The sequence below is a fragment of the Rhagoletis pomonella genome, unplaced genomic scaffold, assembly GCF_013731165.1.
Source record: "Rhagoletis pomonella isolate Grant_MI unplaced genomic scaffold, Rhpom_1.0 Rhpom_scaffold_00002, whole genome shotgun sequence".
Taxonomy (NCBI): domain Eukaryota; kingdom Metazoa; phylum Arthropoda; class Insecta; order Diptera; family Tephritidae; genus Rhagoletis; species Rhagoletis pomonella.
Window position 1 is genome coordinate 49,990,624 of NW_023458556.1, and position 11,107 is coordinate 50,001,730.

Here is an 11,107-nt window from a genome sequence, read left to right on the forward strand (position 1 = left end):
TTAAAAAGAAATTCTGCTTTGCGGTTTCAATTGATGCGATGTATAGTATATGAAGTATGTATACATTTCTTCCTAAGTACATATGCACATATTTTCATTTGTTTAAAGTTTTTAAAATTAAATTAAGTAGCAATATTTCCAATAAAAGCGATAAAAAAATTTATTTGAAAAACTAACGTACAAAAGTATTTAACCAAAAAATGTAAGCAAACAGCAATATGCAAAAGAAATGGACGCACTCCAAATATGTACTTGATTTGAGAAGAAAGGAAGAAAAATCCTCACATAGGCATATTAGGATATATATAAATTAAAAGTGTTGTTGAATGTGGCGATAAAAATAAGCGGAAAGTATCATTCAAAGGCGTGTTTGGGCTAACGCAAATATGCACTACATATGCATGTATGTATGTATGTATGTACTATGAGTATATGTACTTGAATTATTTATGACCTTTGCAGCTCAACATCACTCACCTGATACGAATGCGACTGATGCTTCTCGAAGTAGCTGAAAAGATGTAGGAAAGATGGTTAAATTCATTCGTTATATTTACAAATATAAGTAAAATTAATATCATTGTTTTAAGGTTATGTAGAACGTGTAAATGCTTGAGCAAGCTTTACTGGGCAGCAACAAGTAAAATATAGTTCAGCTTTTGCTGTTAAGGGTTGAAACAAAACGTCACCTGCTTATGTACATACAAACATTTAGGTATTTTATATCCCAGTGGCAAAAGGTAATGTTTGGGAATTCAAAATGAATGGATTTATCTACAGCGTTTTCATACGAAAGTAATGTGTCGCATGCTTTTACAAAACTATAAATAGAATATAAAAATGAATTTATAGACAAATAATAATGCCCGTGCCACAGGGTTTGAAGCCGTGACCAACAATTTGGTTGTCGAACACGCACCCATTCAGCTTATGAGATAACATGAAAATAGACATACCTAAGCTAATGCTCAAACTTTTTATTTTGTTTGTGTGTGAAAACTACACATTTTCTGCTCGCTCACATTTCTTATTTTTCTTTTCGTTCAACCGTAGTTGTTAATCTTTTCTTGGAAGGAAAAGGTAATGCTTTCCCCTTTTCCCAAGGGATGTTTTGTTTTTTCACACGCACATCCATGATCAATAAAAGAGAGCGACGATGTGTACAATTTGGGATTGTCGGCAAAAACATAAACAATATGGGTTCGAAAGACGACGAAAATTGCAGTCATATAAAAAAAATCTTCTACTCCTACAAAATTAGGTTGAAAAATGACTACGAAAATATAACACAAATACAGCGTGTAAAATAATAACTGTCGCACCTAAACAATCTTAAGAGTTTCTTCAGAAATACACTATAGCCAATAATTTTATTTTAAGTTTTACTTCATCTACTAATTGGAAACTTTTAAGCATTATTTATTTTAAATTTAAATCGATAGTAAGTGGTTGAGGAGCATGGACACGAAAAGGGACTTATTTCAGAACTACTTTTGCCAAGTCAAGAAAGCTTGTAATCGCTTTAAATCCCTACGAAAAGATAACATGGACAAAATATTTATTCAGCGTATTGTAGCAAGATTTTTTATAGCACGTACTAGGAGTATAAGGTAAAACGTGTACGAAAACTTTTATAAGGCACAACAAAAAGGGCGCAAAAAGCAGCGCGCGGACATATTCATACTGCATCCTCCCGCGGACAAAGCCAAACGTCCAAAATCAAGTGCGCCTCTTGTTTTCACCAGCGCTGAGGTAAAGCGAAAACCTCCAAAGCCATAGGACCCGATGGAATTTGCATGTTGATGCTAAAAAATATGGGTCCTGCGGGAGTGGACTATTTAACCAAGGTCCTCAACCTGTCTATGGCCAGTCTCATCATTCCAGACATCTGGCAAATGGGAAGAGTGGTCCCACTGCATAAACCGGGGAAAACGTCCAACAAAGGAGAGTCTTATCGCCCGATAACCCCCCTTTCCCTGGCAGCGAAGACACCAGAGGCCCTTCTACTCACGCACTACACAAACCACCTGACCCCAGCGAAGCATCAGCATGGGTTCCGTAAAGTACACAGCACAACAACAGCACTTAACGCCATAAACACCCAGATAACTCGTGGCCTTAACCGAACCGCCCTTGCGAGAGCTATCTAAGGCGGCGACACTGTCAGTCATTCAACGCTGCTACAAGATATATGTAGAAGCCACCTCACTGCCACAGGGACTCAAACGGTGGTCGGCGAATAACCTGAGTGGTCGACACTCGTCAGTAATCTTTAGGGTCAAAACTAGCAAACTGAGAAAAATTAAACAGGGGGTATTACAGAGTGGTGTCTTATCCCCGCTATTGTTTAATTATTACATTTCAAAGCTCCCTCAACCACCAGAAGGGGTCACTATTGTCTCTTATGCTGATGATGGCTCGATTATGGCGTCCGGGAATGGAATTGATTACTTGTGCTCGAAAGTAAACGGTTATCTCGCCAAGCTTTCTCGCTTCTTCACTGCAAAGAGCCTTACCCTCTTCCCAACGAAATCCTCGGCAACGCTTTTCACCACCTGGACGAAGGAGGTCAGACTACAACTGGGTATTCACGTCGATGGCGAAACAATACCATAACCCCAAAATCCTCGGAGTCACCCCTCGTCAAAAAACGCATGCCCGACGACTGCAATTTAAGTGTACTCTGCCCAATCCAAACGAAAGGCGACCCTGGCATTCGCGCGACCTACCGCGGTATCAACCTTCTAAGCATAGGTTACAAGGTCTTATCGAGCGTATTGTCTGAAAGACTGAAGCCCACCGTCAACAAACTGATTGGTCCTTATCAGTGTGGCTTTGGACTTGGCAAATCCACCATGGACCAGGTATTCACAATACGCCAAATGTTGGAAAAGACCCGCGAGAAAAAGATCAACACTCACCACCTGTTTGTCGACTTCAAAGCCACTTTCGACAGCACTAAAAGAAGGTGCGTATAATCCGCGATGTCTGAGTTTGGCATACCCTCGAAACTGATACGGCAGTGTAAAATGACGTTGAGCAATACCAGCAGCTCTGTCAGAATTGGGAAAGACCTCTCTGAGCCGTTTGCTAGCAAACGGTGTTCCAGACAGGGCGACTCTCATTGATGTGATTTCTTTAATCTGATGTTGGGGAAGATAATAAGAGCTGCAGAACTGAACCGCTCAGCAACAATATTTTACAAGAGCGTGCAATTGCTGGCGTACGCCGATGACAGCAACATCTTCGGTAACAAGAACCGCGAAGTCTGTTCTGCCTTTTCCAAGTTGGATAAGGAAGCAAAGCGAATGGGTCTGATGGTAAACGAGGACAAGCCGAAGTATCTTAAACAGAAAGTGAAGAATTTCGCTAGCTTGGGAACCAGCATTAACATCGATAATAATGTCAGCATCGAAATACAACGCAGAATCATTCTTGCCCACAGAAAGACAGAAGGAAACGACGGGCGTGCTTTGTTGAACTCGGCCAAAATCGCTTAGGCCAGAGGTTCCCAAACTTATTTTTGTCGTAGGCCCCTATCAAAGCCTTACTGGTTTCGGTGGACCCATATTCCCAAAGATCATCAAAAAATGTGAAGATTAAATCTAACGATGTAATTTTGCATCGCGGGTGAGTTCCAAAACTAAATTCCGAGTGGCAAAAATAAAAATAAAATATTTTCTTGTGTTCTATTTATTAAAATAATGTGATTTCACTTGCAAGTTTAACAGAGCTCGTAAAGGCATGAAAGAACTATCTCGTCTGAGGATTTATATTTTTTAAGAACACTAAATAAACTGCTCACATGTTCGGATCACTCATGAATTTGCATGTGATGTATTTGTCAAATCCTTTATTTGTGTTGATGGAATCATTTTCATTTTTATCGCTCCGAGTTTTAAAGTGATGCAAAAATATTCGTTACTACCATTTTTAAAACACAAAACTTGAAACAACAAAACTGCAAAGCTTTTTACGCCAAACGAAGTATCCATCGAGTTTCTTATGGTGGTTTCGATGGTCGAAGTGGGGAGTTGCGGATCGAGGAATGCCTGATCTAAGCCAACTGTGGCCAAAGAGTCAGATGTCTCGTTTCCAGGCCCTCCCGAGTTGCCCGGCACCCAGAGTAAAGCAAGCTCGTTATCTTTACCAACATAATTTAGTCGAGACTTGCATTGCCGAACTAGTTTTTAAGTACTTAGATGGAGGGCTGGCCAATGCTTTAAGTGCAGCTTGGCTGTACCTGTAGACGCGTAAACTTTTTCCTCCACCTATTTTCCGCCACGTAGTCTATGGGTTTGGGGATTGCAAATGCCTGGAAGACCGAAGCATAACCAGTATCCCCCTCAGGGAATTCTATCTCTCTCTAGAATCTCTTCAACAAAAGTAATGGTGGCGTACCATCCTGTAGCCTGCAATTTCCGCATTGCCTCAATCAGTGTTATACCAACATCCGTTTCTTTTTACTATGCAGGTGGCCTTTAAGGCTGAGATGAATTTTCGTGGACGCCCACGAGTCTCTTGTGGACCCCTGGTGGTCCACGTGGACCACTTTGGGAGTAACTGGCTTCGGCGGCTACAGCGCCAAATAAGAAGAAGGATAGATGTACAATGCAAAGAAAATCATATAAGTTCTCCTCAATTTTTTATATTTCCATTTTATTAGATATAGAGCTACAGCAAGGCGGGGCCGAGTAAATTTACTTAATTTATAAAAGCATTTTTATTTAAGGTATTTATTTAAAGTTCATATCAAATATGTTTTATTGCAATCTAAAATGCATATTTAAATTCATTTATACTTTTTAATAACATAAATTTACATATTCGCGTGAATTGCAAAAAGCCCTTCTAGAAGGCATGCAGGGAAGCACATTTTCAGACCTTCTTCACTTAAGAAGGCCTACTTAGTTTATATTCTATGTGTATAAGGGCAACACTGCGAATGCTACATTTGATTTAGAATTATATATAAATTGGATATATCTTTATCTGCCAGTCTTTGTTATCAGTCTAGTCACTCAAATTTTTCAGATTTTAACCTATGCCTTAAACTCTTTCCTGAAATAAATGCTTTGTCTGATGTTTCCTTTCTGCAGAACGAATTGAATAAACTTGTCTTGATTTAGGTATCGTTTTTGAGGAAGTTTTTCGTTTAACCATATTTGTTATGTGCTTCCTGGCTATCCTAAGGAAATCCCTACACCAGAAAATCATTATTTATCCCTTTAGTAGGCTCAAAACTAGATTACGCAGTTATTATATGGGCCCTTTTTACAGCTTTTTTTGCTGATATAAATTGGGGTCGTTCCGGTTACGTAGAACCGACTGGTCATGTCTTCTACGTAGGGATGTCAGCGATTAATCATTTGATTAAATTAATTGATTGTTTGCCCAATTTACGATTTAATTGGATCGTAGTTTTGTGTTTCATCAATCGATTAATTAATTGTAAAATAATCGTAAAAATATTTTCAAGAAATATGACTTCTGTAGTTGTCTAAAATCCATCCATCGAACATTCGGTTTTGCTAGCTGCATCAACTTTACTCGACCCAAGGTTTAAAAAAAAAATTAAATAATGTGCGCAGATGATCTTACGGAAACGGGTAGCACGTCGTCACTACAATCAATAGAAAATGAGTTTGATCTTTGGGCCCCTCATAAATATCTTGTACACAAACGAAGGCGAAAAAAAGATGATTTGGGTCCCCCACAAAATGAAATGAGTTTTTATTTAAATCCTAAGTAGAACTAAAGCGGAATATCATCGACGATTGGGAGGAATTGAAAGCTGTTTACCCAAAACTTTACAGTCTTTCGAAAAAATACTGTTATTTAGTTAGTACCTCGTTGCCTGCTGAGCAGTGTTGCGAGGAATTATAAATTTAGGTCTAGAATCTTCAGAAAAAAGAGCTAGAAAGGGCGCTAGTTTCATTATTCACCGATTGAACGCATAAGAAAACATAAAAAATAGATACATTACGAATTCACTATTTTACACGAAAAAAGGACTTCGCTAAAAAGTGTTTTTTTAGACTAATTAAGGGTCGCTAAACATGGAAATAAATCCCATTTATTTCCCCAAAAAAAGCCTTTTCGAGATATAGGCAAAAACCTCTTTTCTAGGTATTTTGCAGTTGTTGTCAAGAAAAAAACTCCAGAAAAGCGAATACAACTAATCTTCTTTGGATACCTTTCGATAGAATAATTTAGCCTAATTGCGTTGATGTATTTTTTGTGTCAATCGTAATAGTACTTTTTGAGTTTCAGGCGTTCAAATTCGAAAGATAAGGAAACCTTCAAGCTTTTTCGAAAATTGTTCATTTTATTCATTCCTTTCAGTTGATAAACTGTAAAAAAAAATATTAAAAGGTTAGGACGAAGGACTCTTTAGCCGAGTCGGGAAAATTGAAAGAGACCACTGAACCATACTTCTAAGTTCAGCGTATGACCTCTCTGGAAGGTATATCGGGGGTTTAAATATCGGCTGGTTATACTCTCCCAGTATAAACTTGCCTGGCGAAAAAGTAATTTTTGTAGTGGTAACAGCATGATGCAAAACCGGCCCCCATGAAATCGGCACTTTAGCCCCGCTTTTCCATTTCTTTTTTCTGAAGCAAAGGCGTATTTCTCTTCATCAGAATACTTTCGAGATGTAGAGTTTAGACTCGTTTATGTATATTGCTGTCTAAATGTACTAGTACGAGTATTAGTTAGTTCATATGTATGTAAGTATATTAAAACTAATCGTTACCACGACGGTAGGGTCTACGAAATCGGAAAACTCGGGATCTATATTTGGACAAGGACTGTCACCCAACAAATTCACCAAAAACTATTTGGTATATTTTTACGCTATTACAATAACAAAACGACTAGTTTCTTTCTACATATGCGGGTTTATATTGTCAAAATTCTCCCTTTGATTTAATGGCAGAACCGTTCGTTTTCATGTTGTAGAAACATTTTAAATTTAACGGATTAATTGCTGACACAATAAAATCCGCTCATAGTAACATCTTTTTCTATAACGATTGAAGCTCTTGTTTCCAATAGTTGATATTTCTGAGGTATGAAAATTTTAGAATGAAAAGACATAAAAAGCAACAAACATAGGAAACATCAAAAGACAAATTCAAAACTCGTGTGTGGGACCTGAATATTTAATATTTTGTTAATATGTTTTAAAAGATATAAAGAATGGAAAATCATAAAGTGTATTTTCCTTTTTAACTGTTTTATGTTTGTTATTTAAATTCGAAGTTGGTGTTAGTCGTTCCGACTAACAAGCCCGCAGATAGGGTCAAAAGAGCGAAGACCTTCCAGGTTTAATTTTTCTGACGAACTTGTAATTTTGAGTTGTCACTTTTGAAGATCGTGCACTTCTGCAAAATTTACTCTAAGATTTATAAAAAACACTAAAGAATGATTTCGTACGGAACCGCTTAAATTAATAATAATAAAAGTAATAGATTGGCGCTTGCACATAAGTTAAGTGCTTGGGCGATCCTCCGATTTTTGACGTGCGCCTTGATATTGTCACATAAAGGGGAGGGACTTACAGTTTTACGCCGACTGCGAACGGCAAATGTATTTTTATAAGATGCTGTTTTTCATGGCAGAAATACACTAGGTTATGGCGAACCTCAGGCACGCGTCCCATTGATGGCACGCAACAAAAAAATTTGGGTACGGTATTAATTGAGGACTCATTTGCTCAATTATCAGTAGTAGTATCCCAGTAGATAATTTAAGGAGGCGTTCCACTCTACATTCCTTTCTACTGTCTTTTTTGAATGGAGTGGCACAAATTGAAATCGCTGCCTAAGGAAGGGCTTTTATAGGACGTACTTGAGAAGGCCTTTTGGAAGAGGCCTTTTAAAGGTGCTTCTTTAATTTATAAAAATCATACAACTTTGAAGTATTTATTTATTTATTTCATATCAAATATGTGTTATTGCAACTTAATGTTTATTGAAATTTATCTGTAATGCTAAATAATATAAATTTATGAATTCGCGTAGATTGTAAATGGATAATCCCTTCTAGAAGGCATACAAGGAAGCACTTTTTTCACCTTATAGAATGGCTTTACTCAAGAAGGCCTACCTAAATTATCTTCTGGGATACTACCAAATCTACACAATTTCTTTTTTTCGTTTAAATTGGAGATCAAAGCAAGATCTACTCACACCCAAGAAAACTGGTCAGAAGAGCCAAAAATATAGACAGCAGCCAACAAACTCCACATAAGACATTCGTCAATAAGCATCATTCATCAATAAGCTTTGTGCCCAAGGCATGGCTTCGCCTCCCTTGGGGATATAATGGGCGTAGTTCTCAAAAATATTGACTCTAAATTTAATGGCAACTTTTTTGGCAGATCTTACATTGATTATGGAATGAATAAATAAATAAATAATTTGAATGAATAAATAAATAAATAAATAATTTTGTCAAAAAGCTGCAACTAACTTTAGTGTCGTCTTTATTTTGTCAATGAATATGCCCCATGGTTTCCAAAAATTAAAAATTTTTGCCAAACTTAACAAATTAAAATTCAGATTTGGATTTAGATGAAGTCACTGAAGTGTTTTCTTTGATAATAAATTCACTCATGGACGAAATATCATCGAAGTTTTATGAATTCAAGGATTTATCGACACTCAAATTTATTATGTATCCTGATACGATATAACTTGATAAACTGAACCAATTTCAAATTTCATTAGCTAGAAAGATTTTGAAATGCAGCTGATTGAGTTCCAGTGTAATTCAATATGGACTAAAAACTTAGGCGAAACAAGCAAACAGTTAGAATCAATCGAATTAGAGTCGCCCAATATGAGCAAAAATGCTAATACTAAAATTTTGAAAACTTGGAATTCAATTCCAGACATACATATTAGCTGTCTGCAGACGAGGTACACAAAGACAATTAAGAGACGCCTAATTCGTTTTTTTTTCACGGTCATAAGTCATGGCTTATTTTTGGCCCGAAATGGCTACAGTGAATAATTCTTTGGAAATAATGGCACGAATATATATAAAGTTTCGCCGCCCCTGCACTAGGAGGTTTTGCCATTGATTGCCGAGTGGCGACCGTATTTTTATTTTTTATTTTTTTTGGAGTTGCGTTGAACCAGGTTTGAACCCAGGCTCTGCGGAATGGTAGCCCGCACTGCACCACAGCGGCTGCAAAATGTGCTTCATTTATGATTTTACGCAATTATTTTGTTATAAACAACATTCCAAAAGAAAAACTACGTTTCTACATACATTTTTGTGCTTAGGTTATTTCCGTTTTCGTAAACGAAATAAGCAAGAAATATGTATATTAACCGGCAGTGGGCGGACATACTATTAACATTGGCAGACTTTATCAAATACCGAAATTTTTTCCCGAGCGAAATCATCTGCAACTCATGAAGTTAATTAATGGTTTATATCAATATATATGCTACTATATGTTCTGATTGAAGAAAAATACAGAAGTAAAAGAAAATTGTTGAAAATAATTACCGCATATGAGAAAAATATGTAGCAAAGGCTAAAGCTAAGTAATGGCAACGTCAACGACGATTCGTGATGGAAAGGTGCAGCAGTTGTAGAAATCACATCAGCGGCAGCAGCAGCAGTACATATACATAGATATATGTACTTTTTAACCATGTACAATTGGAAATTCCCAGAGTTAGATGTCGTCCATCACTATTTATATATTTATGCCGATACTTTTGACAAAATATTGCTATCAGCATGAAGCAAACTACTTTTAGAAGCTCTTCAACAATTTTTTAACAATTTTTCATTGCACAGAATTGTGATAACTTTAAATAAATCTTAGTCGTCTCAATATTCAGACATTTTTTCCTCTTCGCCTTATGATATTCCATCAGAAGAAATTGGAAAAGAACGAATGTAGGAACACAAGACAATCGGAATTGATGAAGTAGACAAACAGCAGATAATCAGCCAAGGTGCAAGAAGAAATTCATGCAAAGCACACAATGAAATCAAAGCCACACGGATGGCCGGAGAATGAAATACAACGGGAAAATGCCAGCAAAAAAATTTTACCCCATTTGTTCGTGAAAAATTGTTGTGCATTGGCCTGCGTCCGCAAAGATATTTCGAGGTATTGTGTATACCTGACCCTTTGATGCAAATTGCTACCCCCATAAGATATTTGCAAAATATATTCAATAAATATAAATATAAAATCAATTTACCCATCGTTCACACGTTGTGGTTTTCTAGCATGCATTACCATCAATGCAAAGTTTTTTCGTCCAATTTTTTTTCTTCGTTGCGCCGCTGCACCCGACTTCGACAAATATGTAGTGCTCTTTTGCGCTACTCAACAATTCTACCGCTATCTTGGTTACTTTCGACCAAAATATTCACCCAAGTTTTTCTTGGCTATATCAAGTGGAAACCAAGTCTTTGGGCTTTCAAAACTTCTTCGTTTTCCTCAGAAATCACTTTTTCTGGGAGGGACGTCGTCGACTCAAACTTCGTCGTCGGTAAAAAAGCGAAACTTCAATACGGCTCTACTGGAACGTGCTCGCCCTTGCTTACGTTTTTCGAGCAGTTTTTAAAGACTTTCTTCGCTTTTTTACTTTATCTAAAACGTCCCAGTTCACACTTACAAACTTCTTTTAATTTATATACTTTTTTGCAAATTATTGGATAAGAAATTTTTATTATAATTGGGGCTAAAATTTCTTTTATCTGCGCTGCTTGCTTTTCCTATTGATATGACACTTGATTTTTCTGGTTGTTCTCGTGTGTGTTATTTGCTCCTCTGCTGTCCACCATCTTCGTAGAATACTTATACTTTCTCCCTTTAACTTATCTAATATTCCGTGGTGGGAGAGTGAGTACACTATTGGAGTGGTAGTGTGGTGAAATCTTTCTCTTCGCCGCCATTTTTGATAGAAGCACGGTTGCACTGAAACCAAGTAAGTGTTGGGCAAGGGCGCTAAGTGCTCATTTACACACGGCAACTTTTCTGGAGGCAACCTTAGAGGACAACTCGTTACTTTGAAAATGTGCCACCAAAGAACGTAAGTGTAGCGAGTGATTCTGGAACGTTTGCAAG

At 37.2% G+C, this 11,107-nt stretch overlaps 1 protein-coding gene across 7 annotated transcripts in view; it reads right to left on the reverse strand.

The window, feature by feature from the left end:
* The window catches only part of LOC118733768 (WW domain-containing adapter protein with coiled-coil homolog), a 199,080-nt gene extending 188,212 nt beyond the window's left edge, over positions 1 to 10,868 (reverse strand). For 3 of the 7 annotated variants that reach the window (XM_036463312.1, XM_036463311.1, XM_036463309.1), the window contains exons 1-2: positions 10,236 to 10,808; positions 478 to 511 (exon numbers count right to left, since the gene is read on the reverse strand). In XM_036463312.1, coding sequence (XP_036319205.1) covers positions 478 to 511; positions 10,236 to 10,276 — 75 coding nt within the window. In that variant the 5' untranslated portion in view covers positions 10,277 to 10,808. Of the gene's footprint in view, positions 1 to 477; positions 512 to 9,525; positions 9,936 to 10,235 lie in introns of those variants that run through there. The other 4 variants (XM_036463316.1, XM_036463314.1, XM_036463313.1 and 1 more) reach the window with 4 other exon arrangements.
* Positions 10,869 to 11,107: the final 239 nt, after the last annotated feature.